Source organism: Ictalurus punctatus, chromosome 4, assembly GCF_001660625.3.
Source record: "Ictalurus punctatus breed USDA103 chromosome 4, Coco_2.0, whole genome shotgun sequence".
Classification (NCBI taxonomy): Eukaryota; Metazoa; Chordata; class Actinopteri; order Siluriformes; family Ictaluridae; genus Ictalurus; species Ictalurus punctatus.
Genome location: NC_071284.1, coordinates 14,912,889 through 14,940,169, shown reverse-complemented (window position 1 = coordinate 14,940,169; position 27,281 = coordinate 14,912,889). Strand labels below are relative to the sequence as shown.

General features: G+C 39.7%; 2 protein-coding genes across 8 annotated transcripts in view; one reads left to right on the top strand and one right to left on the bottom strand.

Annotated features, from left to right (window-relative positions):
* ranbp10 (RAN binding protein 10) overlaps nt 1-16,483 on the bottom strand; it is a 63,559-nt gene extending 47,076 nt beyond the window's left edge. For 5 of the 6 annotated variants that reach the window (XM_017465816.3, XM_017465818.3, XM_017465817.3 and 2 more), the window contains exon 1: nt 16,136-16,482. In XM_017465816.3, the coding sequence (XP_017321305.1) occupies nt 16,136-16,469 (334 nt within the window). In that variant the 5' untranslated portion in view covers nt 16,470-16,482. Of the gene's footprint in view, nt 1-16,135 lie in introns of all 6 variants that reach the window. The other variant, XM_047155079.2, reaches the window with a different exon arrangement.
* A 1,853-nt stretch (nt 16,484-18,336) lies between these two features.
* Nucleotides 18,337-27,130, top strand: tsnaxip1 (translin-associated factor X interacting protein 1). 2 transcript variants are annotated; one of them, XM_053677997.1, is made up of 14 exons: nt 18,393-18,409; nt 19,132-20,333; nt 20,435-20,528; nt 20,624-20,820; nt 22,907-23,039; nt 23,161-23,318; nt 23,877-24,018; nt 24,652-24,779; nt 24,886-25,014; nt 25,116-25,274; nt 25,405-25,514; nt 26,322-26,445; nt 26,594-26,700; nt 26,813-27,130. In XM_053677997.1, the coding sequence occupies exons 2-14, from the start codon at nt 20,196-20,198 to the stop codon at nt 27,015-27,017; spliced, it is 1,824 nt and encodes a 607-aa protein (XP_053533972.1). In that variant the 5' UTR covers nt 18,393-18,409; nt 19,132-20,195; the 3' UTR covers nt 27,018-27,130. The 2 variants fall into 2 exon arrangements, with proteins under 2 accessions (XP_053533973.1, XP_053533972.1); XM_053677998.1 differs by lacking the exon at nt 20,435-20,528 and having other exon boundaries at nt 18,337-18,409; nt 19,132-19,247.
* Nucleotides 27,131-27,281: the final 151 nt, after the last annotated feature.

Here is a 27,281-nt window from a genome sequence, read left to right as displayed (position 1 = left end):
AGTAAAGATGGGCAGAGGTTCACCAATCTGCGAAAAACTGCATCTACAATTTGTGGAATAATTTCATAATAATGCTCCTCAATGTAAAATTGCGAAGACTATGAATATCTCATCATCTACAGTACATAATGTCAACAAAAGTTTCAGAGAATCTGGAGTGCCTATGGAATGGGCAGCTTGCACATCTGGAAAGGCACCGTCAATGCTGAAAGGTATATACAGGTTTTAGAGCAGCATATGCTTCCATCCCGTCTTTACTTCTGAGAGATTCTGCCTCTCTAAGATACTCTTTTTATACCCAATCATGTTACTCACCTGTTGCCAATTAACCTAATTAGTTGCAGAATGTTCCTCCAGCTGTCTCTTTTCAATAACACGTACTTTTCCAGCCTTTTGTTGACCCCATCCCAACTTTTTGAGACGTTTTGCAGCCATCAAATTCAAAATGACCTTATTTGTTTTCTTAAAAAGGTGCATTTATTCAGTTTAAACATTTGATATGTTTTCTATGTCCTACGGTGAATAACGTGGGTTTATGAGATTTGCAAAATCACTGCATTCTGCTTTATTTACATTTTACACAGCATCCCAACTTTTTTCTGGAATTGTGGTTGTAGAAAATGGCTATTTTCAATGTTTTCCAGTATATGAACTTAAAAAAGCCAAATTCAAATCACCTTGATTTTAGTATTTACACACAGCGGTTAGCATAACGTTAGCTCGCTTACTAGCAAACAGGAAATCTTTAAAGATTAAGGCAAAGAATTTAAATGAAGTGGAATTAATACTTTTTTTCCCCCTCAAGATCATGGTTGAAACCATTTTTTTAAATCATGTTCTACATATTGCTATTACACCTTTAAAATGTCTCCAATGTCTGTCTTTAGGACAGAGGACTGCACTTTCGGGTTTCTCGTTAACATGACAAACTGCAATTTAAAAAAAAAAATCAATTTAAAAGAAAGAAAAAGAAAGGCTGGTGCAAGAATGAGAATGTTTATAGCTGCTATAAGGTGAGTGACAATAGCAGGAAGTAACTGTTGTAGATTATTAAAGGGGGAAAACGTATGATGAGTCCAATCTTTAATTTTTAAAATAAGGATAAAAAACTGATGTTAAAAAAAAAAAAAAACATTGTAATTGTTGGTGAATTGTTGTTTTGTGGTGTATTAGGAATACAACACTTTGGGGAATCTGGTTCTTAGAAGAGCGTATTCTGGCACATTTTATGACTTACTTCTGACTAGGGTTGCCACGAGACCGTAAACACCTTACCATATTATATTATACCAGCTGAAGTATCACGATCCCAAGCAATATTGTGTTCATTCATAATTTAAATCTACAAAATGAACCACATTTACAGAAATACATATAAATGAAAACAGACAAAACAAATTTTCCTCTGAAAGCTTTATTAATGAGAATGAATAAGTCGTTTTTAGAGAAAATAGTATTAACTGCCGCAGATACAACATTACTTACAGTTCTACCGTACTGATGATACTACCGTTTAAAATACAGTATTTTGAAGCATTAATATCGCGATATAACCATAGTACCAGTACACTGTGCAACCCTACTCATGACTGACAGCCAGGGTATATTTATACACAGCACACACCAGTAAACAAAAGTGATTTCATCGTCAATGCATTCAGCAAAGACTGCTATTGTATTTTAAATGCTATTTTTGGTAAAATGCTGTTTAGTAGTATACAAGTTGGAACTTAGTCACCATCACCATAACTACTCTAAACTTCCCCGTGTACTGCAGGTGCTGTCGACCCCGTGTGCACAAACACAGTGGCTTTGTTGTTGTTTTGCTACATCAGCAAGTCTACAGCACGTCCAAGCCTATTGAAACATCAATCTGATTAAAGAAACTAAAAAAAAAAATAATAATTTCTGTCAGCCATGCTTGAGCTGAGCAGAAAGGCAAGGACCATTACGGCGATACGGGCGAGTGCCACAGAAATATCACACAGACTATTCGGTCTATACCTTTCCCCACTGGGTGTCAGTGCCTGTGCTGGTCAGGGCCAAACACTTTAAAGGAGAGGTTTGTAACGTCTAGACACTTCTGTTGCCGACAACGAGACTCACATTTGTAACGCCAGCATTGGCGATTCTTAACCTCACGCCCTCTGTTGAAACTATATGCCTCGGAAAGCTGGCAGATCCGAGCCGAACCCCGTTCTTCATATGTTACTGAATAAATCAAAGAAAACAAAACGACCTAGATCATGGTTCTTTAAAAGCACTTCAGACATTGAATAGTATAGCTGGATTTAATTGGTTGAGATAACTGTGCAATCCTATTTTGCCTGGAAAGGGCAGATATATTGAGATTCGAAACCATGATCAGTGCATCAATGGTATTCAAGGGTATTCAAACAAAGACTGCTGCGTCATCGCTGTAAGACATGAGTAGGCATGTCTATATCAAATCTATCAACAGTTAAGTTTTAGATTTGGGACAGGGTGTTCCTTAAAGTCAGACACATGTTGTTAGACTTCGTATGAACGTCAAAGGACTCGAAAACAAATCTCCATTTACTGTGACAGAAAGCAAGGGAGCCACATCACTGTTAACATGTGAAGCTGCGAAGCAAAAAATGTAATAAGAAAAATGTGGAATAAGCCTGCATCTGAGCAGGTCCGACTTTGTGGTTTTGTCGTCTTGCTAACAAGTCAGACAACAGCTTCAAAGAATGGAAAAAAAACAGGATCATGTCAAAAATGTCAACAATCCAATCTAGCTAATTCAGTAACCCATGTACGAAGAACAGTCAACTTGCTGTGCTTAAGGTGAGAGTGGAACCTACAGTGGGTTTCATATGAGGAAAAATATGTTTGAAGTATATTCCAACTACGATTTTAAATTTTTATAGTACAACTGGGTGACTAGGAACAGGACATTGTTCAACCATGACTTTCTGTTTCACAGGGGTATAAATATAAGGTAACACATAGGCCAAATTCCCTTAGTCATTCATCACAATGTGTAAGACCAATCTGTGATGTGCAACAAAAGGTTGTTGAGCTTAACAACACGGGAAGTGGCTATAAGAAAATAGTACAAGCATTGAAAATGCCCTTTTCCACCATCAGGGCAATAATTAAGAAGTTCCAATCAACTGGAAATGTTATGAATCAACCTGGAAGAGGACGTGTGTGTGTATTGTCTCAACGCACTGTGAAGAGGATGGTTCGAGTGGCCAAAAAATCTCCAAGGATCACAGCTGGAGAATTGCAGAAGTTAGTTGCGTCTTGGGGTCAGAAAGTCTCCAAATCTGAAGTCACCTACATCACCACAAGTTGTTTGAAAGGGTTTCAAGAAAAAAGCCTCTACTCTCAACCAAAAACAAACTCAAGCATCTTCAGTTTGCCAGACACTACTGGGGATCGGGTTCTATGGTCAGATGAAACTAAAATAGAGCTTTTTGGTGATAAACACCAGAGGTGGTTTTGGCGCACACAGAGAGGTAGCCATTTGAAAACCTGTCTGCCTCTGCCAGAAAGCTTCAAATGGGCCGTGGTTGGATCTTCCAGCAGGACAATGATCTAAACATACATCAAAATCAACACAAAAATGGTTTACTGACCACAAAATCAAGGTCCTGCTATGGCCATTCCAGTCCCCTGACTCGAAATCCATAGAAAACCTGTGGGGTGAACTGAAGAGGAGAGTCCACCAGCGTGGACCTCGAAATGTGAAGGATCTGTAGAGATTCTGTATGGAGGAATGGTCTCAGATCCCTTGCCATGTATTCTCCAACCTCATCAGGCATTATAGGAGAAGACTCAGAGCTGTTATCTTGGCAAAGGGAGGTAGCACAAAGTATTGACTAATAGAGTGCCAATAATTGTTGCACACCTATATTTAACAAATGTATTTGTTTTTTTTTTGTTTTTTATAAACCTGTGCTTTGTTTGCAGTTGTTTGATATCCATGAGAGCAGAGTATTTTTGTGATTTTTTTTTTTTTTAGATCAAAAGGTTAAACAATAAAGACAATTTTTCACAGCCTTCTTTGCTCATATTTACCAAGGGTGCCAATATTAGTGGAGGGCACTGTGTCTCAGAGCCAGACACATGTAAACAGGGGCTTGAAATGAAGCTAAATAACTATTCAGAGTGAAGAGCTTCCCAAACAAAATTAGCAGTAGTAACGTCATTTCTATTCAGAGCGTTGTACTGTAATTGCCAGTAAAATGGTTGTTTCCTGATCAACCTCCAATTATTTATTTGATTTCACTGAATAATTTCCGTCTTTCAGCTTCAATTTTCAGACCAGTCTTAGTCACAAGGCTTGGAGGTGATGATGCTCGTGACAACACAATGTTTTACCCAACATGCTAAAATATTTACATTATTACATATTATAATAGTATATATATTCGTTATATATTAAAATTAGGTTTCATTTTTCTATGTTCACTAACAACAACAATGTGAAACTTCACATGTAATTAATTAATGCTTCCTTGATATTTAAAATCTAAAAGATGTGAAAACTAAAATAAAATATATATTTATGATACTTTCAGACAACCTGCTGCGCGCTGGTTGCCAGTAAAACACACCACAATAGTGTGTAACTAAAAACAGAACGGGGTCTAGGTTTAGATTTTCAGATCACACCCGAAGACCTTCTCTTAAGCCTGATGCAATATTCATAATCCGTGGGTCATATCAGACGGTGACCGAGCAGCACATTTAAAAAGATAAATGTAATGATTGTCCTATCCAGTGTATAATTACCAAAAGCCAAAAAGTGGCCAAACTCCCAAGGCTTGTATTGAAGTGTCAGGGACAGAGACTGATTTAGGATCCACTTTTCCCTGCAGACATATCCTAGATCTTACGGTCTTGATCCGCGTATAGATACGGGCCCGGGTGTCAGTTTGCTTTCGCTCGCTGAGTGTTTAGGCTGAATGTGACGTGAGTATCCGAGTATGTTTGTAGCTGTTCATTTAGCTATATGGGTGCTAAGTAGAACGTGTGCCATGATGCCCTGATTGATTAATACTAAGTAGGTTACTTATTTCAGTATCAGTATTAACCAGAACCAAAAAAACATGCACCTCAAACTCCAAACAAACGGCATTCATAAGTATGTATGTGTGCATGTAGCTCATTCTGAACTCATAGAGATATATTATATTATATTATATTATATATATAATGTATATATATAGCGTTATCCGAGAAGCCCTCTATGTCCATAAAAAAAAAAAGTGTCACTTCACGCAACTGGAAATGCAGTTACAAATATGGAGCTGTGCTAACAACACGCTGGCTGCTCATACCGCATTACTCCGGTCTATTATTATGCTGAGCTATTATATTACGCCTAATAAACTGAGTGAATATTCATCCTCCCTGAACACAGTAGCAATATTAAATCAACCTTATTTTTAGCTTCTCAAGTCCTCTGAGCCACAGCAGGCCTCCAGACAAACATCCATAATAAAACATTACATTGCTCACACATGCACAAAACCTATTTATAGCTCACTTACATGAGCAGAGCACCGTCAGACAACCCTGTATGTGCTAATCCCACACACACACACAAATAGGGACACACACGCAAACTCAAAAAATGCACACATATGCGCCCACTCCTGCCCCCGTCCGTTCACATACTCTGTTCTATTTATACAAACGACAGAAAAACACATGCGATCTAAGAGCACAGAGGCGCAAGACGACCCTGGTGGATTTTCTATTTCACCATGTGTCCGTCCTTCTCGCTCGTGCACACCCTCGCAGAGCTTACATCCACTTTGCATAATCATAGGCCTGTCACTGGTGAATAGATAACACCTTCAACCTCTAAGACACAGCACTTGATCACTTTTTTGTGTGCCAGAGCTGCTGTATAGTCTTATTTACAGAATATTGATTCCCCCAAGCCCACTTTGTGTCCTTATCAACCGACTACTGCGAAACGGCTTCATCGTTCATTAAAAAGGAAACCTTATTAAATCCCAAACACAAAAGATTCTCAAGTTCACGTTCAGGCCATATTCCCCTCTTGAATGAACTCTTGTCTTCTGAACAAGACAGGAAACTAAATACCAACACACGCTTGAGTCATATTTCTTCTAAGGATGAAGGAGTCGCACGACTAAACTCATTGTACTCAAAGGCTTTCCACTGGGAACGAATGGCAGAATTGACGACGCGGGGCACGTTCACAGTGCGACGAGACAGAAATAAATCCAGGAACAGGGGAAAAGGATAAGAGGGAAACAAAGGGACGAGGAGTGGCGTGCCAGTGTCAGCAAACGCAGCTTCCCAGGCTTGCGCCCGGACACTAAAAAGAAGCCACAACAATCTGGCAGTGTCAGGGAACATGCATGACTGGCTGTTTAGAAGGCACAAATTCCTCTTCACGGCCGAACAAGGAGCATAACGAGCAAACCCATCGGTCTGTTCCTCCTTCCACTGGTAAAAACAGAAGCTTCGATTTCTTTTCTGCAAACGCTGGCTAGCAAGTTCACACTGTCAGACTAGAAGCAGGAACTGACTGACTTACAGACTACAAGAATATAGAGTTACATCACGCCACATTGCATTTTGGAGGCAGCAGACATCTTGTGAGGAACGTGGTGTTTGTTGGTATTTGATTTGCTTTGAATGCTTGCAGAACAGAGAAAGGAAAGGGGAAGGAGATCATACTAAAGCAAGATGTCAAACTACAGTATCCAAACGAGTGCAATTAACGTCAAAGCAAAGAAGTAAACCAGTCCGTACAGGATTTTGCAGCGTTTTGTTGTGATGTTTGCGGTCACAAATTTGTTTTTCTGCAGGTAACTCCTTGAATTGGCGAAATCGCGAACGCATGAAATTGTTTTGCGCTGTCTTTAACGGCGATGTTCGTTGGTAAATGAGACCTTTTAGCTGTACTCGTGTTCGACGTACGTGAATTGAACAGGGCTTCGGCAGAATGCGTGGCGTGACGACGTCACATGACGCGTCTTTCCCAGATCTGCGGAAATTTAGAAAAATTGCAAAATCCTGTGAATATCGCAGTTTCCTTGGTTTCGCGTTAATTTCTGCAATCGCAGAATCCTAGTGGGACCGAGTAAAAACTCGTCCGTACTCTCATTTCTAATCTGCAGAGTCATAATTACACAGGCTCAGAATTCAGTTGCATATAATTATGATGGTTCATGAAGTCGGCATTTTGCGCGTGAGCCGCTCCATCACCGTTAAGAATTGTAATAAAAAAGAAAAAGGTTTATAGCTGAAGTAAGTAGAAAACTAAAATGAACATGAATTTGTAATGAGGCAGGTCATAATTATATGCTTTCCATGACCAAACATTGTTTTATAATCTTTATCTGTGTTCATTGTGCAAAGTTATAAATAAATATTAAGTTATAAATATCATAAAGTAAATAAGTATTTCACGCGTCAACATTTTTTTCAGTAAATATATTTCCAACGAGGCTATTCACATGATTATTTTCACCAGACATCAGTATTAACTAGGGATGCACCGAATGTTCGGCAACCGAATAAGTGAAAAGGCCGAATAAATTTGACCGAACAATGACGTGTTTGATGACTCGCCAAAATAGCCTAGCAACCTGAGTGAGACGCAGGAATGTCACGACCTCCACTTCCGGCAGCGATCTCGGAGCGATGAGGGGGCGCGCGCATTCACGAGCTACATGCACCAGCGCATGCTCTTCGGATGTTGACAACCGTGACATTGTTTACTGTGGACACGTGCGTTTGTTTTGTTTCTGTTCCGGAGTATTCTGTCAGACGTAAGGGAGTAGAGTACGGAAGCAGGTAAAGACGTATTTATTTAAGGGAACATAACATTAACAACGTATCTAACTATACTATATCTACTATAATACTCTGCGAGGTGTACAGGGACGCGAGCGGTATATATCCCCAATATAATCAGCCGTATAGAACCCAATAGAACCATTTTTTGCACTCGTCAATGCACTTTTGTGTTGTAGGCTACAGAGTGTTCCATTCTTTCAGCAGTCAGTTATAGACTAACATAGGCTATTCAAGGGGGCTCAAAGATGACCACATCAAAATATTTTTTATTTTACTAATTTATTTATTTAAAGTTATATTGTGCCTTGTTGGTAGCCTATGCTGGCTGGAATGAAAAAAAATGTTCAGTGTTAAATAAATATTTTGAAATTGTAGTTTTTGTAATTGATTTTTTTCTTTGAAAAGCAAGACAAAATAGTAAAAAGCACATTTTGACTATTTAATTTATGCAATAGTGAAAAAAATAGGCAGAATAAATGGAAAAAACGCGAAAAAAACGTATTCGGTATTCGGCCAAGTTTTTCATTATATTCGGTTTCGGCCAAGAATTTTCATTTGCATCCCTAGTATTAACTCAAGAAATCCGGAAATATAAAGAATTTACAACATTAAAGTCCATAAATGAAGTTATGTGTAATAAAGAGGAATGACAAGTATTGATCACGCTAACTGAAATTTATTTAGAACTTAGTGGAGAAGCCTTTGTTTGTAATGACAGCTTCAAGATGCTTCCTGTATGAAGAAATTAACCAGCCGCAGTATTCGGTATTTATTTGGGATAAATTCACACCTTTAATATCTGTATACCGTGTTGATATTTCTGTAAAGCTGCTTTGAGACAATGTCTATTGTAAAAAGCGCTATACAAATAAAATTGAATTGAATTGAATTGAATTTTGACCGATTCTTCTAATCATATTCCAGAAATCTTGCGAGGAGCGTCTGTGCGTGGCCGGCTGATGACGGAGTGATGTTGCTTCCACTTGCGGATAATGGCTTCAATGCTGCTTATTGGAAGATTCAGAAGTTTTGAAATATGTCTGTATCCGATTCCATCAATATGTTTTGCAGCAATAAGGTTCTGAAGGTCTTGGGAGAACTCTTTGCTTTTACGCATCATGAGATGTTTCTTGTGTGACACCTTGGTAACGAAAAGCCTTTTTATATACCATCAATTTACTAAACCAGCTCATATTAATTTGCACAGATAGGGGGTATAATTACTTACGGATTTCAGCTGTTCAATACTTTTTTCCTGTGTCATTCCACTTCATTACACATAACTTCATTTATGGACTTTAATTTTGTGAATATGTGTGGATTTCTTGAGTTAATACCAAAGTCTGGTAAAAATTTCATGTGAATAGCCTCATTGGAAATATACTTACTGAAAAAAATGTTGACGCGTTCAATGCTTTTTTCCCCCCACTGTATATTATATACACCTCTACATGATAGACACCTCCACGAAAGCGTGTCTTTTGTTTGATCCATCGGAGCACATAAAGCTCATATAAAGCTACTTAAACTGCACTGTACGGTAACAGGACCGAGGGGATATTGGTACTGTTCTACTGTACTGTAGTGAAAATCAAACAGTCACTCATTTTGGACCGAAATTGCAGCACAGCAACAACAATGGCCTACAGCAAGTAGCTTAGCAACAAGCTAGACGGATAATGCTAGTGATGACTCTAATGTTGATGATTAGGTTCTCAAGACAGTGATTAGTATGGCCAAGACACTCAGGGAAGGAAACAGGAAAGGAGCTGGTTGTGGAGAAGACCACTCTAAGTTGATGGGTTGAGGGGGTGTTTTCTGTGGGTTTTGCCAGTTGTAGGAGGGGATTTACAAGGTGCAGCTTCTTGAATACAGCATTAAATTATCACACTCTCACACACACACCATGTAGACCAAAATTTAGCTAGTTCAGTTCCTACAGGTGTGTGTACGTGCGTGTTCACAAATTTTTGTTGCCACATCATTTAAATCTGCATTATTAACTGTGCTTAATTTGTTTATATGCTATAGTTTGACATCCCACTCGTGTAGATGCTATAGTTTGACATACCACAGTGCTAGCTCAGTGGTTAAGGTGTTGGTTTACTGCTTAGACGGTCATGAGTTCAAACCTCAGCACTGTCAAGCTGCCATTGTTGGGCCCTTGAGCAAGGCCCTTAACCCTCAACTGCTCAGATGTGTGAATAAGATAAAAGTAAGTCGCTCTGGTTAAAGAGATCGGCCAAATACAATAAATATAATCCCAGCAGCCTTTGTTCCACTATAACCTATGATATTTTGATACAATGCTGAGCATGATCGTCTTCTTGCTTCTTGTTTCAGGGCTCTTTCGGTTTTGGTATGGGGGTACAAAACCATAAACTGAATCTAGTAAACTTTCAGCTGTTACACGACCTATACCTCAAATACTCTCCACAAACCTCAATACAAAATCTGAGAGATTTCTAACAGAGAGCCTTAGCACTGTGGACTGTCGCGCCATCCTGCTATCCTAATTAAAGCCGAGACAGCTCTTATCTTGACAAAGCAGCGACTCCAACAAATCAGCCTCAGCGCAGCATTGAGAAACGGAAACGGGGCACACTAGCCAAAATAGCACTGAAATCACCAGGGCAAGGAGCTGCAGCTTAAATGCTATATGAAGCAGAGCTGCTGCAAACGCGTTGGGACTAAACGTGCCCAGATCCAGATTAGGACAGAGAGCCGAGCTGAGAAGCGCATGCTTCTGTCAATACTAATCAAATCTCAAATAAGCAGCATTATCAGATATTAACTTGCAGCGATGATAATAATATTAATAATAATAATAATAATAATAATAATAATAATGTCCTTCTATTCACGATATTATACTGATGAAAAAGGAAATTCCTTCATAATACAGCTCATACAGATGACACCGTTACTGCGCAGTCTAAATTTAAACTGATGAGTATGAAACACTCCTGCATTTTGACTGGAGAGACACAGAGGTGATATTCTGAATTGGTCATTTAATTCACAATCTAGGCTGCAGTTATCAAATCTTTCCATGTTAACAACGTTAATATGCGCAAGAGAGAGAAAAAACACCACCTTTATGATCATTCCACTGAAAATCTTCTTTTTTTTTTTTTTTTAAAACAAACCACATGCTACTAAGGGTGGCAAACGAAGACACCTCAACTTATGTAACCAGGACTACCCTTCTTTTTCCTCCTCTTCATCCACCTCCATATCCCCATACTCGGAGTGCAGCTAGCTGGCTAGTAGCTTTCAAACAAAAACAAGGAAAAACACAAAATCCTGATTGGCTAATCCTGTTTCTCAACACTCAACAAAAGTGAGTAACAAAACAACAACAACAAAGGAATGCGTTCATTTGAAGTCTGGGCCGGTTAAATTCACTATATGGCCAAAGATTTGTTAACACCTGACCATCAGACCTACAGTGTGTCACAAAAGTGAGTACACCCCTCACATTTTTGTAAATATTTGATTATATCTTTTCATGTGACAACACTGAAGAAATGACACTTTGCTACAATGTAAAGTAGTGAGTGTACAGCTTGTGTAACAGTGTAAATTTGCTGTCCCCTCTAAATAACTCAACACACAGCCATTAATGTCTAAACCGCTGGCAACAAAAGTGAGTACACCCCTAAGTGAAAATGTCCAAATTGGGCCCAAAGTGTCAATATTTTGTGGCCACCATTATTTTCCAGCACTGCCTTAACTCTCTTGGGCATGGAGTTCACCAGAGCTTCACAGGTTGCCACTGGAATCCTCTTCCAGTCCTCCATGACGACATCACAGAGCTGGTGTATGTTAGAGACCTTGAGCTCCTCCACCTTCCGTTTGAGGATGCCCCACAGATTCTCAATAGGGTTTAGGTCTGGAGACATGCTTGGCCAGTCCATCACCTTCACCTCAGCTTCTTTAGCAAGGCAGTGGTCGTCTTGGAGGGGTGTTTGGGGTCGTTATCATGCTGGAATACTGCACTGCGGCCCAGTCTCCGAAGGGAAGGGATCATGCTCTGCTTCAGTATGTCACAGTACATGTTGGTATTCATGGTTCCCTCAATGAACTGTAGCTCCCCAGTGCCGGCAGCACTCATGCAGCCCCAGACCATGACACTCCCACCACCATGCTTGACTGTAGGCAAGACACACTTGTCTTTGTACTCCTCACCTGGTTGCTGCCACACACGCTTGACACCATCTGAACCAAATAAGTTTATCTTGGTGTCATCAGACCACAGGACATGGTTCCAGTAATCCATGTCCTTAGTCTGCTTGTCTTCAGCAAACTGTTTGCGGGCTTTCTTGTGCATCATCTTTAGAAGAGGCTTCCTTCTGGGACGACAGCCATGCAGACCAATTTGATGCAGTGTGCGGCATATGGTCTGAGCACTGACAGGCTGACCCCCCACCCCTTCAACCTCTGCAGCACTGCTGGCAGCACTCGTACGTCTATTTCCCAAACACAACCTCTGGATATGACGCTGAGCACGTGCACCCAACTTCTTTGGTCGATCATGGCGAGGCCTGTTCTGAGTGGAACCTGTCCTGTTAAACCGCTGTATGGTCTTGGCCACCGTGCTGCAGCTCAGTGTCAGGGTCTTGCCAATCTTCTTATAGTCTAGGCCGTCTTTATGTAGAGCAACAATTCTTTTTTTCAGATCCTCAGAGAGTTCTTTGCCATGAGGTGCCATGTTGAACTTCCAGTGACCAGTATGAGGGAGTGTGAGAACGATGACACCAAATTTAACACACCTGCTCCCCATTCACACCTGAGACCTTGTAACACTAACAAGTCACATGACACCAGGGAAGGGAAATGGCTAATTGGGCCCAATTTGGACATTTTCACTTAGGGGTGCACTCACTTTTGTTGCCAGCGGTTTAGACATTAATGGCTGTGTGTTGAGTTATTTTGAGGGGACAGCAAATTTACACTGTTACACAAGCTGTACACTCACTACTTTACATTGTAGCAAAGTGTCATTTCTTCAGTGTTGTCACATGAAAAGATATAATCAAATATTTACAAAAATGTGAGGGGTGTACTCACTTTTGTGAGATACTGTATATGTGAACCTTCCACAAACTGTTGGCACAAAGTTTGAGCACAAGAAAGTTTTGTAGACTGCAGCTTTAAAGATTTCCCTTCACTGGAACCAAGTGGCCCGAGCACATTTCAGCATGACAGTGGCATGGTTTGCCAAAATGGAGTGCAAGGACTCAAGTGTCCTGCACAGAGCCCTAGCCCTGACCCTGACACCTTTGTGATGAACTGGAATGCTGATTACATGCCTCTACAGACCTCCTCAACCAACATCACTGCCTAACCTTACTAATACTCTTCTGGTTGAACGAGCACAAATCCCCAGAGCCACACTCCGAAATCTAGTGGAAAGTCTTCCCAGAAGAGTGGAGGGTATTATAACAGCAAAGCGGGGACTAAATCTATAACAGGTTGTTCAACAAGCACGTACGGTGAGGTGTCCACTTACTTTTGGCCGTATTGGCTATGGAGAAATCATAATGATGACTTTGTTGCCCTTTGATGAACAATGATGTGTGAACATATTATGCTACTTTTTACAATATCACTTACTCCTTAGCCACAGGTTAGTAAAACACTCTGAGGAACATGCGCAAGTTCCACCCTGTTCGAAACGAATAAACGATATAACAATAAACCAAAACTGCCCATGGGTAAACACACACAGAACTAGTACAGGTATGAGTCATCCAAAATAATAATAATAATAATAATAATAATAATAATTTTCCCAGAACTGAAGCGAAAAAGTTTAAAGTGAAAATAAGGGCAAAATATTTTTTCTGTATTTATGTCTAGATATACCATCGTATTGATCATAACACTAAAGGAACACATTTCTGAGATGATGCGACTAAATCATTAGTAAAGTCGCTGTGAAAATTTAATTTCAACTGGAAGTCAGGGCTGGACATAACGAGCGGCTCCTCCCCCTTTAATAGTCCATAGCGTTTAGCTCACCTCACAGCCAGGGAATCTACAGGTGTGTTTGACTTCGGTTGCGGCTGGACATACCCGATTGCCGAGAGTTTCCGCTTGCGGTCGGGGGAGGAGTTGCAAACGGAGCCGTCGAGTCGGACACTTCCCGCTTCCCGTAGTGACGCCCGTGCCATGTTCGCTTGTGTGTTCGACGAAGTGGATTAGATGTAATGTTTCCCCAATAAACAGACATCTGAATTTCACATGTAGCAACCAGAAACACGTTTCACAGAATTAAAGGTTAAGTTTGATCAGTTTTTTTTTTTTTTTTTTTATAAACATGACGCAATATAAACATTAAGATTATTACATGAAAAGGGTTTTTACGGTTATAAAAATACAGATTTGCAAGCCTTAGCGGAACCGAAGGTGTCAGAATAAACATGAAAAGCGCGTCATCGTCATCATGGGCGAGTCTGGCCAATCGTGAAACAGCTGTGTCGTCGTGCAGCCGCTCTGGAGGAGGGAGCCGGGTCTCCCGTATGCCTATCGCGGTACCTTCACGCTATACATCGCAGTGACGCAGCGTCGGCGCTGTCTCAAGTTAGACAAAAAATTTAAGTTGGCCGCTGACTGGTCCGCGCCACGCCGCATGAAGTCAAACGCACCTATTAACACTTCAGATTCTACAGAGCATTTGATTGGACAGAAAATCTGACATGTAGAATGATGTCATCAGAATAGTTGATCCGTATTGGTGGTAGAGAGAGACTGAATTTTGAATGCGCATCTCTTCTAAACGCAAACTGTGTCGTTGTTTTGGAGCACACTACCTTACAGATAACCTTAAGGCTAACATATTCCTACTAAAAGCCACAAAACTTTGATTTCATCTCGTTTATTTAAGCAAACAAACAAACAAAATGAAGTATGATTTAGTAAACAAAGCAGCTGTTGCTATTTATGGCATCTGTACAAAGGAAACAAGAGACTACGCAAACTGAAAGCTGTTAAGGCATCGCAGTCGTGGCGTGACATCACTGCGACAGTGTGACATCACTGCGATCGGCGTGACATCATGTAGCGCTGCTTGCCATGTCTGACGGATGAACGTAACTGGTTTCAGAGCGACGGTGGCATTTTTCAGCGGGTCGATGCGCCCTGACCCTTTCTAACAGGTTCATTAATAGGTAACGCAGCACAGCTTTATGTGCTCGGTATTGTGACAGGATAAACAAATCAGATTCACTGTTGTTGTAAAAACAGTTATTTTATAACTGTTGGCTATCAAATAAAAATAAAAAAAAATTTAAAAAAAAAGAAGCACTTCAACAAGGTGTGATCATTCAACACACTACATCTGCAACGAGTAAACACGAGGGAACGAGAGAGACAAACAGACAGACAGAGAGAGAGAGAGAGTCAGAAAGAGAGAGACAGACAGACACAGAAACAGAGAGAGGGGGAGAGAGAGAGGGGCCTGAAGGCCAGGGCTCACGGATTGAAAACACTTGAAATGTTCCAGTAATCTCCACAACAGAGTTCATCAGATGTTTAATCCTCCAGGCTGAGTGTACACACACACACACACACACACACACACACACACACACAGGTATGATGTGTAACTAAATATAACTAGCTACTGTCTCTCTCGCTAAATCCCACAGAAAATAGCCAGGTTTCTTATCGTTTGGGTTTTGCGACAGCAGGCCTGGTGACAGCTCCCTGACAAGAGCCCTGTACACCCTGCTCACTCCGGTGCTCATCAAACACACACACACACACACACAGGTATAAATCAGCGGTTTGGAAACGCTTCAGCGGTATCTAGCCGGTTAATGTTACCTGGATTCCCATGGGCAATACAGGGCTTGGTAACACTGTGAATAATTTAGTGTAAAAATGAGGGAGAAGACTGGTGTAAGGAAAACATGGCTTATCGTGGTTTAAAATGCTCCTGGGAGAACAAGTTAGCAAAGTCAGCGTTGTAATGCGTTATACTGCAAAACAAGACAGCGCTCTCTCTCTAACCATGTTATTGTTGTTTGTTTTGGGTTTTTTTTCTGCGTTAGCTAGCTAGCTAGCTTCTATGGCTAGCCGGACTCTGAGCTGGTTTAGTTGTACAGGTCAACCATTTGGGCAATTTGTCTTTTCCTCTGCTGAGACAAAGCAGAGAGACGGAAAATCAGCTCAGAGCAGACCAGGGAGGTTTCAGACTCTACACACAATCACATTCAACTAAAAACACGGCGCCCGTTTCCTTGGAGAACGTCAAGGCCCAAACCATGACAGTTAAACCCGCGTTAAAGAGAGTGTCCCGCCTGTGTACCTTTATAATGTACCCGCAGATTGTTCTGCGACAGCCCGATGTAGCTGTATTTATCCTTGGGGCTCCATGACCGGGGTAAGGGGGTCTCTTCCTCGTTCACGGCCGGATAGAGCCGCTTCAAACGCTCGTTTAGCTCCTGCTCTTGGTCATTTAAAGCAGGATCCCCCTGTAACAGGCTGCCTGCTCCGAGCTCTGCCATTTTTTTGGCCTGTGTTTTGTTTTCCTTTCTTTGCTTTTCCCTACCTAGTTGTGTCAATCTTCCAAAAGAGAGAACGATAGACTGAAGAGAACTAGCAGCAGCGATATCCCCGGATAACCACCGCTCTACAGTCATGCGCGCAGTGCATTGTGGGTCGTGTAGTTGAAGGTATTGTCCTGCGCAATATTCACAACTGACAAGCAAGGCCCGATACAACTACAATACCCAGAAATTATTGTACACGAAGCTTTCTGAGGGGAGAGAGACAGAAGAACAGCTCACTACATGTAGTTTTAGAAATTAATAAGTGCAGATTCATGGTGTTCGCGACTCACTTTTATCAAATACACGCGCAGACATCGAATTGTATTATTGGTGTGCATTCAGAATCAAGATTCCTCTATTTAGACACAGTTTAAATGCAACTTCTTTTTCTAGGTATGCTTTATGTAACAGATCATACTAATCCTTATGGTTTTCCAATGACCCACAAACATTAATACAGATTAGCGCATCGTGAAACCCTTGTTTATTTATTTTATTTATTTGTTTTGTTTTTACAGTGATACATCTCCAACTTCTTTGGAGAGGTTATATTGCCCATGATATTTCAATTTTGTGATGTCAAAATAACAAACACTTGTTTGTTTTCACGATGTTCAGTATATCAGTATTCATAACTAAGCTGTGTAATATGTCATTATTAAAGTAGTTGCTCTTATTTTTCTGTATGTTATACACTTCATGCAGGGTGGAAAACAAGCTCAGAAAAACAAGTTCAGGGATCATGTGTGAAAATATTTTAGGCGCCTAAATAGTGCCTTAATGAAATTGAAGAAAAAGCAGGAATACCGATAGCTGATATAACGGGAAAGAAAAATAATCTTTTATTTTACGCAATTATGATCGCTGGAAAAGCCATAAACTATTGCATATCTAATCATTCTAATGAACAGTAAACACATTTTTATTTGGGCAGGAAATGGCCTCCTTTCCATTCGTGGGCTCTTTGGGGTCCTTCAAACTATGGTAACCGCTCATAAACAACAACAGTGTCGCAACGTTGTTGCTGAAGTCGCAACATAAGCTACGCAAAAATTATATATATATATATCAAATTTAAAGGGAAAGGAGAGAATTTTTAGTAAATATATATATATATATTTAAAAATCTACACATGTCTGTAAAGAAGGACATCCATTTGCCACCACTGTCAGCGTTTGAAAGGCAAGGATAAATATTTTAGAAAAGGCAGCTTAGCAACTGTAAACAAATGCTGAAAGCTTGTTAGCTAGTAAATTAATGGAATAGCCAGGAACGGCGTCCTGCGAGGGAGTTCTATTCTGTTGTCAGAGATTCACAAATGGGTCGACTCTTTGAACTGGCTCTTTTAGGTGAACCTTGAGAGTCGACTCGAATATATGAGCCCTTGTTTGCTTGCTTGCTTGTTTTTTTAATAGGTAATGTAAGTTAATGTAATATAGACAGTGTAATTTAAGGAAAGCTTTCTACAGACACAGCAACATTAATGGGATGTTTACTATATTTGTCAATTCACATTTTCATTGCATTACTGATTTTGCAATTATTTAAATAGATCTAATAAGTCAATGCAAAGTAATGCCATTTTATTAATTGCAAGTCATATTTCATGGAATAAGTTCAGCCATATTTAGGAAAAAAGCTTGCAAACTTTGTCTGGTATAGAAAAGAATGGCAATGAGTCGATTGGAAGCCGAAAGAATAGACTCTTATTGGTAAGATGAGTCAAAGGATTTGACTCACTGGAAATAGAATCGACTCTTTCCCATTAATAGTAGCCATGTAAATCACAGCAGAAAATATTCATTGTTCTTATTAATAAAACACAATTCACTGCAATGATTTTATGTTCAAAAGATCCTAGCAGGAACAAATTACTCAGTTTCTAACTATTTTAACAAGCTGTATTGTGCTGTGTCACTTAAAATAATAAATATCATACGGTTCTTTCTATGGTATCTGTATTCATAGCAGGCTTTCATCAAGCAAGGGGACCCAAGGACAAGCAAGGTCTGTGCCAAAAATACTGAAAGTAAGTTGCTTCTTAACTTAGTATGTACCTTAACATGCCCGTTCGTTTCACAGACCTTGGAAGGGTTGCACCAATAAGGATTAAATTAAACACAGTTTAGAGCTAATCTAGGATTTGTTGATCTGGGCTTTATTTTAAATCGAGTTGTGTTGCAACACTTAATTTTAAACACAGATTAACAAATCGGGGTTTAGAATTCTAACCTGTGATTAAAACCTCCATTTACGATTCATTTTCTCCATCATGATGGATTCGCCATTGACAACATTGCAGCAGTGCATGCGGATTTCATAAACGTGGAAATGTATGAATTCTCCAGTGTAACTAAACAGCAACAATGTAACTCTTTCACTTCCTCTGGAGGGACTACAAAGGGCCTGTGAACTTGAAACTTTGAATGAAAAAAAAATTCAACCGATATTATTAACTGCTTATTCGCATAACCGATACAGGCTGAGAACATTTAAAAAAATCAAATCAAATAAATAAATAATCTGAGTTTAAAGTGATGGAGCAACAAGATTATAGTTAATCCAGGTTTATTGTGAAATTAAATCCAGGATTAACATGATCGTTTAAATGTAAGTCTGCTTATTTTAAACAAGGTTTAAAGTTTGGTGCAACAGAATTATTAGATAAACCTTGATTTAATCTAGATTTAAGATTAATCCTTATTGATGCAACCCACCCCTTAACTTTAATCTTGATTAAATTTCTTCCAGGTTACAGATGGAGGTGGCTCTGGCTATCTTTCCTCCTGGCCTGCCCATGTCAGCTCTCAGGTTGTCCAGCAACACAGTCAAAAACACACATCCTCTGGAGCAAACAGAAACCACGGGTATATCCATATTCTACTTTTCAAGCTATAGAATACTTTTTAAAAAATATTTAATCACTGTTAAATAAGCATTAAGCAAATAAAGTGAAATCTAAAGAGGAAAAAAATAATGTGTAATTCATAAACTGGTTTACTGTATCAGCTGACTTTTCTAGACCTTTTTAAAGTAGATGGTACAGTTGTGCCCAAAAGTCTGTATACCCCTTTTGTTACCGCTCGGTGTAAATTGTTAGTATTTTGTCTTCTGGGAGACATGTAACTATCTTATTTAGCATCTGAAGGGCGGTACTAAATAAAAAAAAAAAGATCTTTAAACAAAATAATAACAATTTACACAGATCATCCTGTTCAAAAGTTTACATCCCCCTGGCTCTTAATGTATTGTGTTGCCTTCTTGAGCAACACTGAATGTTTGTACCTTATGTAATAGTTGTGTACGAGTCCCTCAGTTGTCCTCGGTGTGAAACGATGGATCTCAACATCATATAGCCGCTGTTGGAAAGGGGTCAAACATGCAGAATATGCTGGAAAAGTAAAGAATGTGCAGGAGTTGGAGGATTTTTCTGAAGAACAGTGGGCAGTTTAACTGCTCAGGGCAAACAAGGGACTCATGAACAACTATCACAAAACATAAACACAGTCGTGGATCATCCAGGTAACGACACACAGTATTAAGAATCAAGCATATGTAAACTTTTGAACGGGGTGATTTTTATAAATTCAGCTATTATCTTGTCTTGGACTATATGTAAACATCTGCTATGTGAAATAACTTATTCAGGACAGTACAAAATAAACAATAATATGGGATTTTATGATCCCTCTTATTTTGTAAGCAGTATTAAGATTTAGCAGATTCTGCAAGGGGTATGGAAACTTTTGGGCACAAATGAAAGTCTTCCCATCCTTCACATTAATGCACTGATGGCTCTTACCTCATAAAGTATCATGTGCTTCAGATACATTGACGAATTTGGATGTACTGTAGCTAAGCCACGGTTCCTGGAACAACTGGAGTGCTATCTCAGGCGAGAACTGGCATCTTTAGACTTGCATAGCCCCAAACTCCAGCAGCTCAAACTTCAGGTTTACATTTTATACACAGAGTCTATTTCCTGTCATATGTATCAGAGTTCTGTTGTTTGTCTGGTACTAAATGCTTGTTTTATGTTTGTCTATCTCTGAAGACATACAGAGAAGTTTTTGACTATTTCATTGAAGAATTTAAAACATACAAGCCACTATTGTCTGCCATCAAAAATGAATACGAGATTACTCTAGGTATGCGCACATGTTCCTCTGAACAAAACCGAGTTGTTGCTTGCAGTTGTTGTGACTAAGTAGAAGTTCCTACAATGACTAAAATGCTATTGCAGTGTATCTGCAACAGCAGATCCAAGAGCTGGAGCCTCTCCGTGCCCAGATGGTGCTGCTGTCTGAACAGTGTGAGGAGAGGATTCTGGGCCTGAGGGAGCAAGAGAGAGCTGAGATCACAGCTTTGAAACAGGAGCGCCAACATCTGCAGCAAGTCATTGAGCGCATGAAGGAGCAACAGAGCACTTTGCAGACCCAGGTTGGACATTTGACACATTTTTGGCTTCAACCCCCTACCATACTGGCACGAAACAAAACACCACACACTTTCAGATAATTCACATGAAGCAGAATCAGAACCAATGATCTGACTCTTGGAACCAGGGATCTCATATAAATTCTGTTGAACAAAATCAACTTTGGATCAAAACCAATATGGTAGATGGCAGTACAGTTTGGCTGTCATTGGTTATTAGTCTCTCAGACATGACATTAATTGTGTTTTTTGAGATCAACCCACGAAAGGACACTGAAACATAAATATTGAACATGTTTCATATTTACAGTTTTAAGTTGAGGCAGACAAAACTGTACTGTGAGAATTCAATTCAATTTTATTTGTATAGCACTTTTAACAATGGTCACTGTCTCAAAGCAGCTTTACAGAAATATATAAACACAGAATAGAGATTTTAAGTGTGTGAATTTATCTCTATTGAGCAAGGAAAAAGTCCCTAAGATGACATGAGGAAGAAACCTTGAGAGGAACCAGACTCGGAAGGGAACCCGTCCTCATCTGGGTAACAACGGATAATGTAAAAGGATAAAGGAAAGTTCATTATGAATAAAAGAAAGTTCATTATGAATATGGAGAGGTTAAGATTGGACTTTATACACTCCACACCACACGATAATCCATGGAACCTATCCCAGGGGTTTCAGGGCACGATGCTGGAGACAACCTGGATGGGGTGCCAACCCACTGCAGGACACAATCACACACACATATTCATACACCCATTCACACACTACAGACAATTTGGAAATGCCAGTCGGCCTTAAACACGTGTTTGGACTGGGGGAGGAAACCGGAGTACTCAGAGGAAACCCCCAAGGCACAAGGAGAATATGTAAGCTCCACACACACAGGGCGGAGGCGGAATTTGAACCACCAACCCTGGAGGTGCGATGCAAACATGCTAACCACTAAGCCACTGTGCACCCTTCCCCCCCCCCACCCCCCAATAATCAGCAAAGATGTTTAAATGCAGTTTAATGAAGAGAGATTTTAGTTGACATTGCTTGTTGAATTTGCCTATATCCCCCAGGCTTACCCTGTATCCCACCCATTGTCTAGATATTATTTGGTTGGTGGACTGTTTCTCAACCCAGCAGTGACATTGGGGAGATGATTTCACACTAGCTGCACACACACACACACACACACACACACACACACACACACACACACACACACACACACACACACACACTCTACCATGCAGCTATTCTATCAATACAATTTCTCTGCTAAGAATGATTCAGCACTAAATAATATTTATAACACAGAGTTGTTGAATTCTCAAATGTGATTGGTAGCAAAGAAAACCTATTCTCTGTGATTTCTTTTAGAAGATCTCTTATTTAGCATTCATGGGAAGAATCTTGGGTGTCAGTGCTTTGTGTAAGTTTTCTGCTAAAGGAGAGTCTTTCCAGTTTCTCTGTCACATGACAAGTTGTCTTATTAAAACAGAGGCTGATGAGGACAACTGTTTTTTTTATAAACGGAAGCTATTTTACGACATAAACATAAGCGAAAGCAGGAAGTAACTTGTCTTATAGACGTTCTACAAAATATAACTGAACGATAAATGGTTCAAAAGTGTGGTGCATTGTTCATTAATAAATAAAAATGGTCATTGTTGTGGTGTATATACTCAGCAGTTGTACTATGGTGGTGATATCCTACTGATAGACAGGCTAGACAGTTGAACAACTTGTGCCTAGCAGAATCTGGGCCAGAGTCATTAACACCTACAGCATCCTATATGGTAGGTGTGTCTGAGTGAAATTAATTCTGCTGGTCTGGATGCACATGAACAAAGCTTGAACCTGATGGCACAGCAGCCATGTGATAATATGTCAAAAAAAAAAAAAAAAAACAACTAAATAATGAATTGTTGGATTATAGATTATGTTATGTGCAGCTTAACCAATTTGGTGCTTCTTTTATTACACTTTTCAGTAAGCTACAACGGTTAGAACTAAATCACAAAACGGGAAATGTAGACACTGCGCAGCTCTTCCACTAGAACATAGTCTTTTCTGTCTTGGGTCTGTCACAGGTGTCATATCTAGAGGAGGACCTTGCAAGACAGTATGTGCTGTACAGGGATGAACGTGATGCCCGCAGGCTGCTCATTGACAAGATCAGCAGCATGAGCTACAGCCCACAGGAGCCTGGTTTCTCACTGGATGGTAGCAATCATTGCATCATCTGAGAATTCGATATTTTTGGCAGAATATTGGCACTTTGATAGAATGTGGAAGAAGTGCACGATTCACATTGGGGTATTTTAACTCTTATTTTCTCTTTTAGAGGATCCTGTGAATCTAAAGCTGGCTCTGGATGTTTGTAGAGAGGATCTAAGCAAGACCCAGATGGAACTCAACCACTTGCATGCAGAATATGGAGATGTGGTTCCCCGTAGGGACTGGGAGAATCTAGAGCGTATGTACCAGGAGAACCTCCTAAAGGTATAAGGCAACGTCTCATATGAGTCACGTATTCTATCAGAATCAAAGTGCATTACCATTTTGTCATTGTTTGTATTCTGGATATGTTATGTCTGAATGAACGGACAAAAGCCTGCCTGTTACACATTTATATCTCACCCCTACAAACAAATTTACTTTACACCTGGATTATTCAAAATCTGATATCAGGGTTGGTCAATATTGCAAAAAAAATATATTGTTATATTGAATTATATTATCACCATACACTATGTGTATCACAATACTTGGTTTTGCTAAGAAAACAAAAAATGTTAAACTTTCATTTTTTTTGTCTATATTTTTTTTTACTGTGTAAAATGTATTTATCAAGGACGGAAAATAATCTAAATATACAAAAAGATGCGATTAGATAGATATTAATGTCCTGTCACTTACTTGTTAAAGTGAGTGATTGTAGACTGACACTGACAGTATGTACAATACTTAGAAATATGTATTATGATGTTTATGAACTGTTAAATTTATCGCACCATCATATCATCTAGACTTGTTTAAGACCTGGTTTTCGTTTTACAGGTGGAGACCGTGCAGTGTGACTTCAACCAAATGAAGATGGAATATGACACATTGCTAACGTTACATCAGCAGACCAGCACACAGAGAGACAGCCTTCACAGAAAAGCCTCAACTCCTAGACCACAGTGGGATCAGTGTGCAGGTATAGGGCTGTTCACCTGTTAGATAGACAGACTATATTGCCAAAAGTAAGTGGACACCCGTACGTGCTTGTTGAACATCCCAATCCAGATTTAGTCCCCCTTTGCTGTTATAATAATCTCCACTCTTCTGGGAAGATGTTCCAATAGATTTTGGAGTGCGACTGTGGGGATCTGCCCATTTAACCACAAGACCATTAGTGAGGTCAGGCACTGATGCTGGGTGAGGAGGCCTGGGGTGCAGTTGGTGTTCCAGTTCATCTCAAAGGTGTTCAGTGGGATTGAGGTCAGACTCTGTGCAGGACACTTGAGTTCTTCCACTCCAACCTTGGCAAACCATGTCTTCATGGAGCTTTGTCCACAGGAGAATTGTCATGCTGGAACCAGTTGGGGCTCCTTAGTTCCAGTGAAAGGAAATCTTAATTATACAGCATACAAAGACATTTTAGATAATTCTGTGCTTCCAACTTTATGACAACAGTTTGGGGAAGACCAACAAATGGGTGTGATGATAAGGTGTCAGTATACTTTTGGCCATATAGTACAGAGTGTGATAGTAACTTTTAAAATTAGTACCTACTGAAAGGACAGTGGACAAAGTGTACAAATGAAATGATAATGTTGTTGCATGTAAGATGTACTTGGTAGCAGAGATCGTTGTTCTGAGCTCTTTGAGGGCCAGTCCAGCAAAAAAAGACTGGAGATCTTGCTGAAGGAGTTGAACAGCATGGGCTTGGAGCAGAAAAACTTCTTTACTGGACTGGTGAGATGCCCATCATATAAAATTACAACCTGCATCCTGTATTAATTTTTTAGTATTTACTTCTTATTGCTGGTTGAACTCAACTTCATGAATCCCTACACCTCAGGGTACTTCCAGTGATGTTCCCATCTACCTGCGCTATGAGGGGCAGTTGAAGAACCTCCGATTGAAAAAGACTGATGTAGTTAGAGTTATAAAGGACATATGGAGAGAGAAAGCATCTGAAGATGAGAAGGTAGCATCCATCAATTCAGTGCCTGTGGGAATAAAAAAAAATATATGATCAGTTAATGGAGGCATCTATGTATGTGCTGGTTATGTGTTTTCCAAATACAGATGGATGAAAGCAGTGATCTAAAGGCATTTCTGCACCAGTATCTGTTAAAAAAGCATGAGGAGAGGGCAGGAGAGTGGGCTTACAGCTTGCTCGATGGCATCAAGTGTTACCTAGAAGATGACTTCATTGGTCTCTTCTATGACATTCTCCAAGGCAAGGTTGGTGCTTTTTATTGTTCTCCCAGTTTCAATTGATGGTTAACAATTGGAACAATAAATGAAAATGTCAAGGTAGTAGTACTAATTGAACGATGACCATGAGGTTTAATTGAGTGTTGATATGTGGCAGGTGGATGAAAGTGTGTACCATGGCCAGACCGATCTACTATCTCATCTGCTCAAGGTGCTCATACAGAGTGACAGCACTGAGACTGGATTGCTAAGTACACCCCAATTCAGGTGAGGGCTGCATTAGAAACAAGCTTGTTTTGGTTGCTTTGCTTTGCTTTTTGAGATCATCTGTAACAGTGGTTCTCAAACCTTTTGTAGCCAGGGACCCTTTTAACTGTAAAATAAATTACATTTATTGGCCACATCACGACAGTTTTATGAACATAATTCAAAAATACAAATATTCAGTTCATTGTTTAAATGTTGCACAATAATATTTTGACTATTTATCAGAGCCAGAGAGCTTTTTGTTTCTGAACTTTACACCAACTGAACACAGTAGGTCCAAGGCATACTTGTTTTTGAATTACAGAGGTTTCGATGAAGCCCAAGTTCAAGTGGCCATTCAAATATACCAGTATCTATAAGAAGTCAATAATAAATATAACTTCTGATAATGGTGGGTTGTGATTTACTCCACTGTAAAACCCTCAGAGGGAAGGACTAGTGTCAGCATTTTGAAGTAAACTTGTTCATTGTTTTTGTGCATTGTGGTTTCTCAGTTATTATTCATTTCTAGAGAGACAAATGAGAGAGGCTGCTTAAAGATGGATGTTCTAAGAAAACGTTCACGGAAACATTTCACGGGTGTTCCAAAACATTGAATGTAACTATAAAGCGATAAAAATTATACCTTTTTTTAAAATAAAAAACTTAATAATTGGCAAATTGCTGTGGTGTACTTGCTATGAAACACTTCTTGTCCCTTTGCGGTGGTAACCCTGTCACTGATCTTTTTCCTATAACAGTACACCTCATCGTAGTTTATTCCTTACATAATAAATGAACAGGTGTATCTTTAATGCTGGCTTTCAGTGAGGCTCTAAAGAAAGCTTTCCCCCTGAAAGAAGATCAGGATATAGAGGAACTGGTGCTGGCAGCTCAGTCTGAACTGCAGACCAGTGGAGGAAGCATTGCCTATCAGAGGCTGTACACAGAGGTGAGCTCTAAAAGTAAATGTATGTATAGAAAAATAAAAAGGTTCCGCGCTTACTCACCCTTCACATGGCTCTCGTGTCTCATGACATGCTGCATGATTTATTCTGACCATCATAAAATGAGACCGCCTAATATTTATTTGACTTCAGGACACAGATGGAAAGCAGAGTGAATTCCTGGGTCTGGTAAAAAAGCAGGCTATGGCTGAGAGACGCCAGTACATCAGCCAGCTGAGGGAACAACTAGGAGGCAATGGGTGAGACTCCATGATGCTCTTTGTGAATGTTAATTCATGTTATTACTTTAATTATTTAAGTGAAGAACGCATTTAAGCATTTAAGCTTAGTACTTAAATATTATTCTTGCAGGGAAGTGGGAGTGGAAGATTTAAGAGCTGTTTTCAAGACAATTGATCCCACACTGGACTCTGAGACTCTGGACTGTTATTTGAGTAGAGCCTTTCAAACTAAAGAGCTGCACGAGCACACAGCACTTTTGGACATTGAGGTTGCACTACAGCGCCTCTCTGAAGCTAATGTAAGCAGGGCAGGACCCATGCCTCAGTCCGAATAATTCATGTACACACATTTCACATGTGTAAATGGAATCTTATATTGAAACATAATTAAGGAAATATATTGGATAAAATAATTGTTCAGTCTAATAAAAAGAACACATTCAATATCTACTCTTCAACATTTTATTGAAAGGTGTATTAGGTAAGATTAATCTTTTTTTTTTCTTCCCCAAGAGTAGGTCTCTAACAGTTTATTTTGAGTTATAATGAGAGTTTGACAGCTATTATTTGAATGATTCCTGCCCATGTTCATGAAGCCC

What these genes read in the sequence shown, in the direction of transcription:
- tsnaxip1 (XM_053677997.1), top strand. Translation starts at nt 20,196, where the DNA reads ATGTGCTTCAGATACATTGACGAATTTGGATGTACTGTAGCTAAGCCA. An exon ending in AAAACTTCTTTACTGGACTG is followed by an intron (nt 24,780 to 24,885) that starts GTGAGATGCCCA and finishes CCTACACCTCAG; the next exon opens with GGTACTTCCAGTGATGTTCC. An exon ending in ATGACATTCTCCAAGGCAAG is followed by an intron (nt 25,275 to 25,404) that starts GTTGGTGCTTTT and finishes GATATGTGGCAG; the next exon opens with GTGGATGAAAGTGTGTACCA.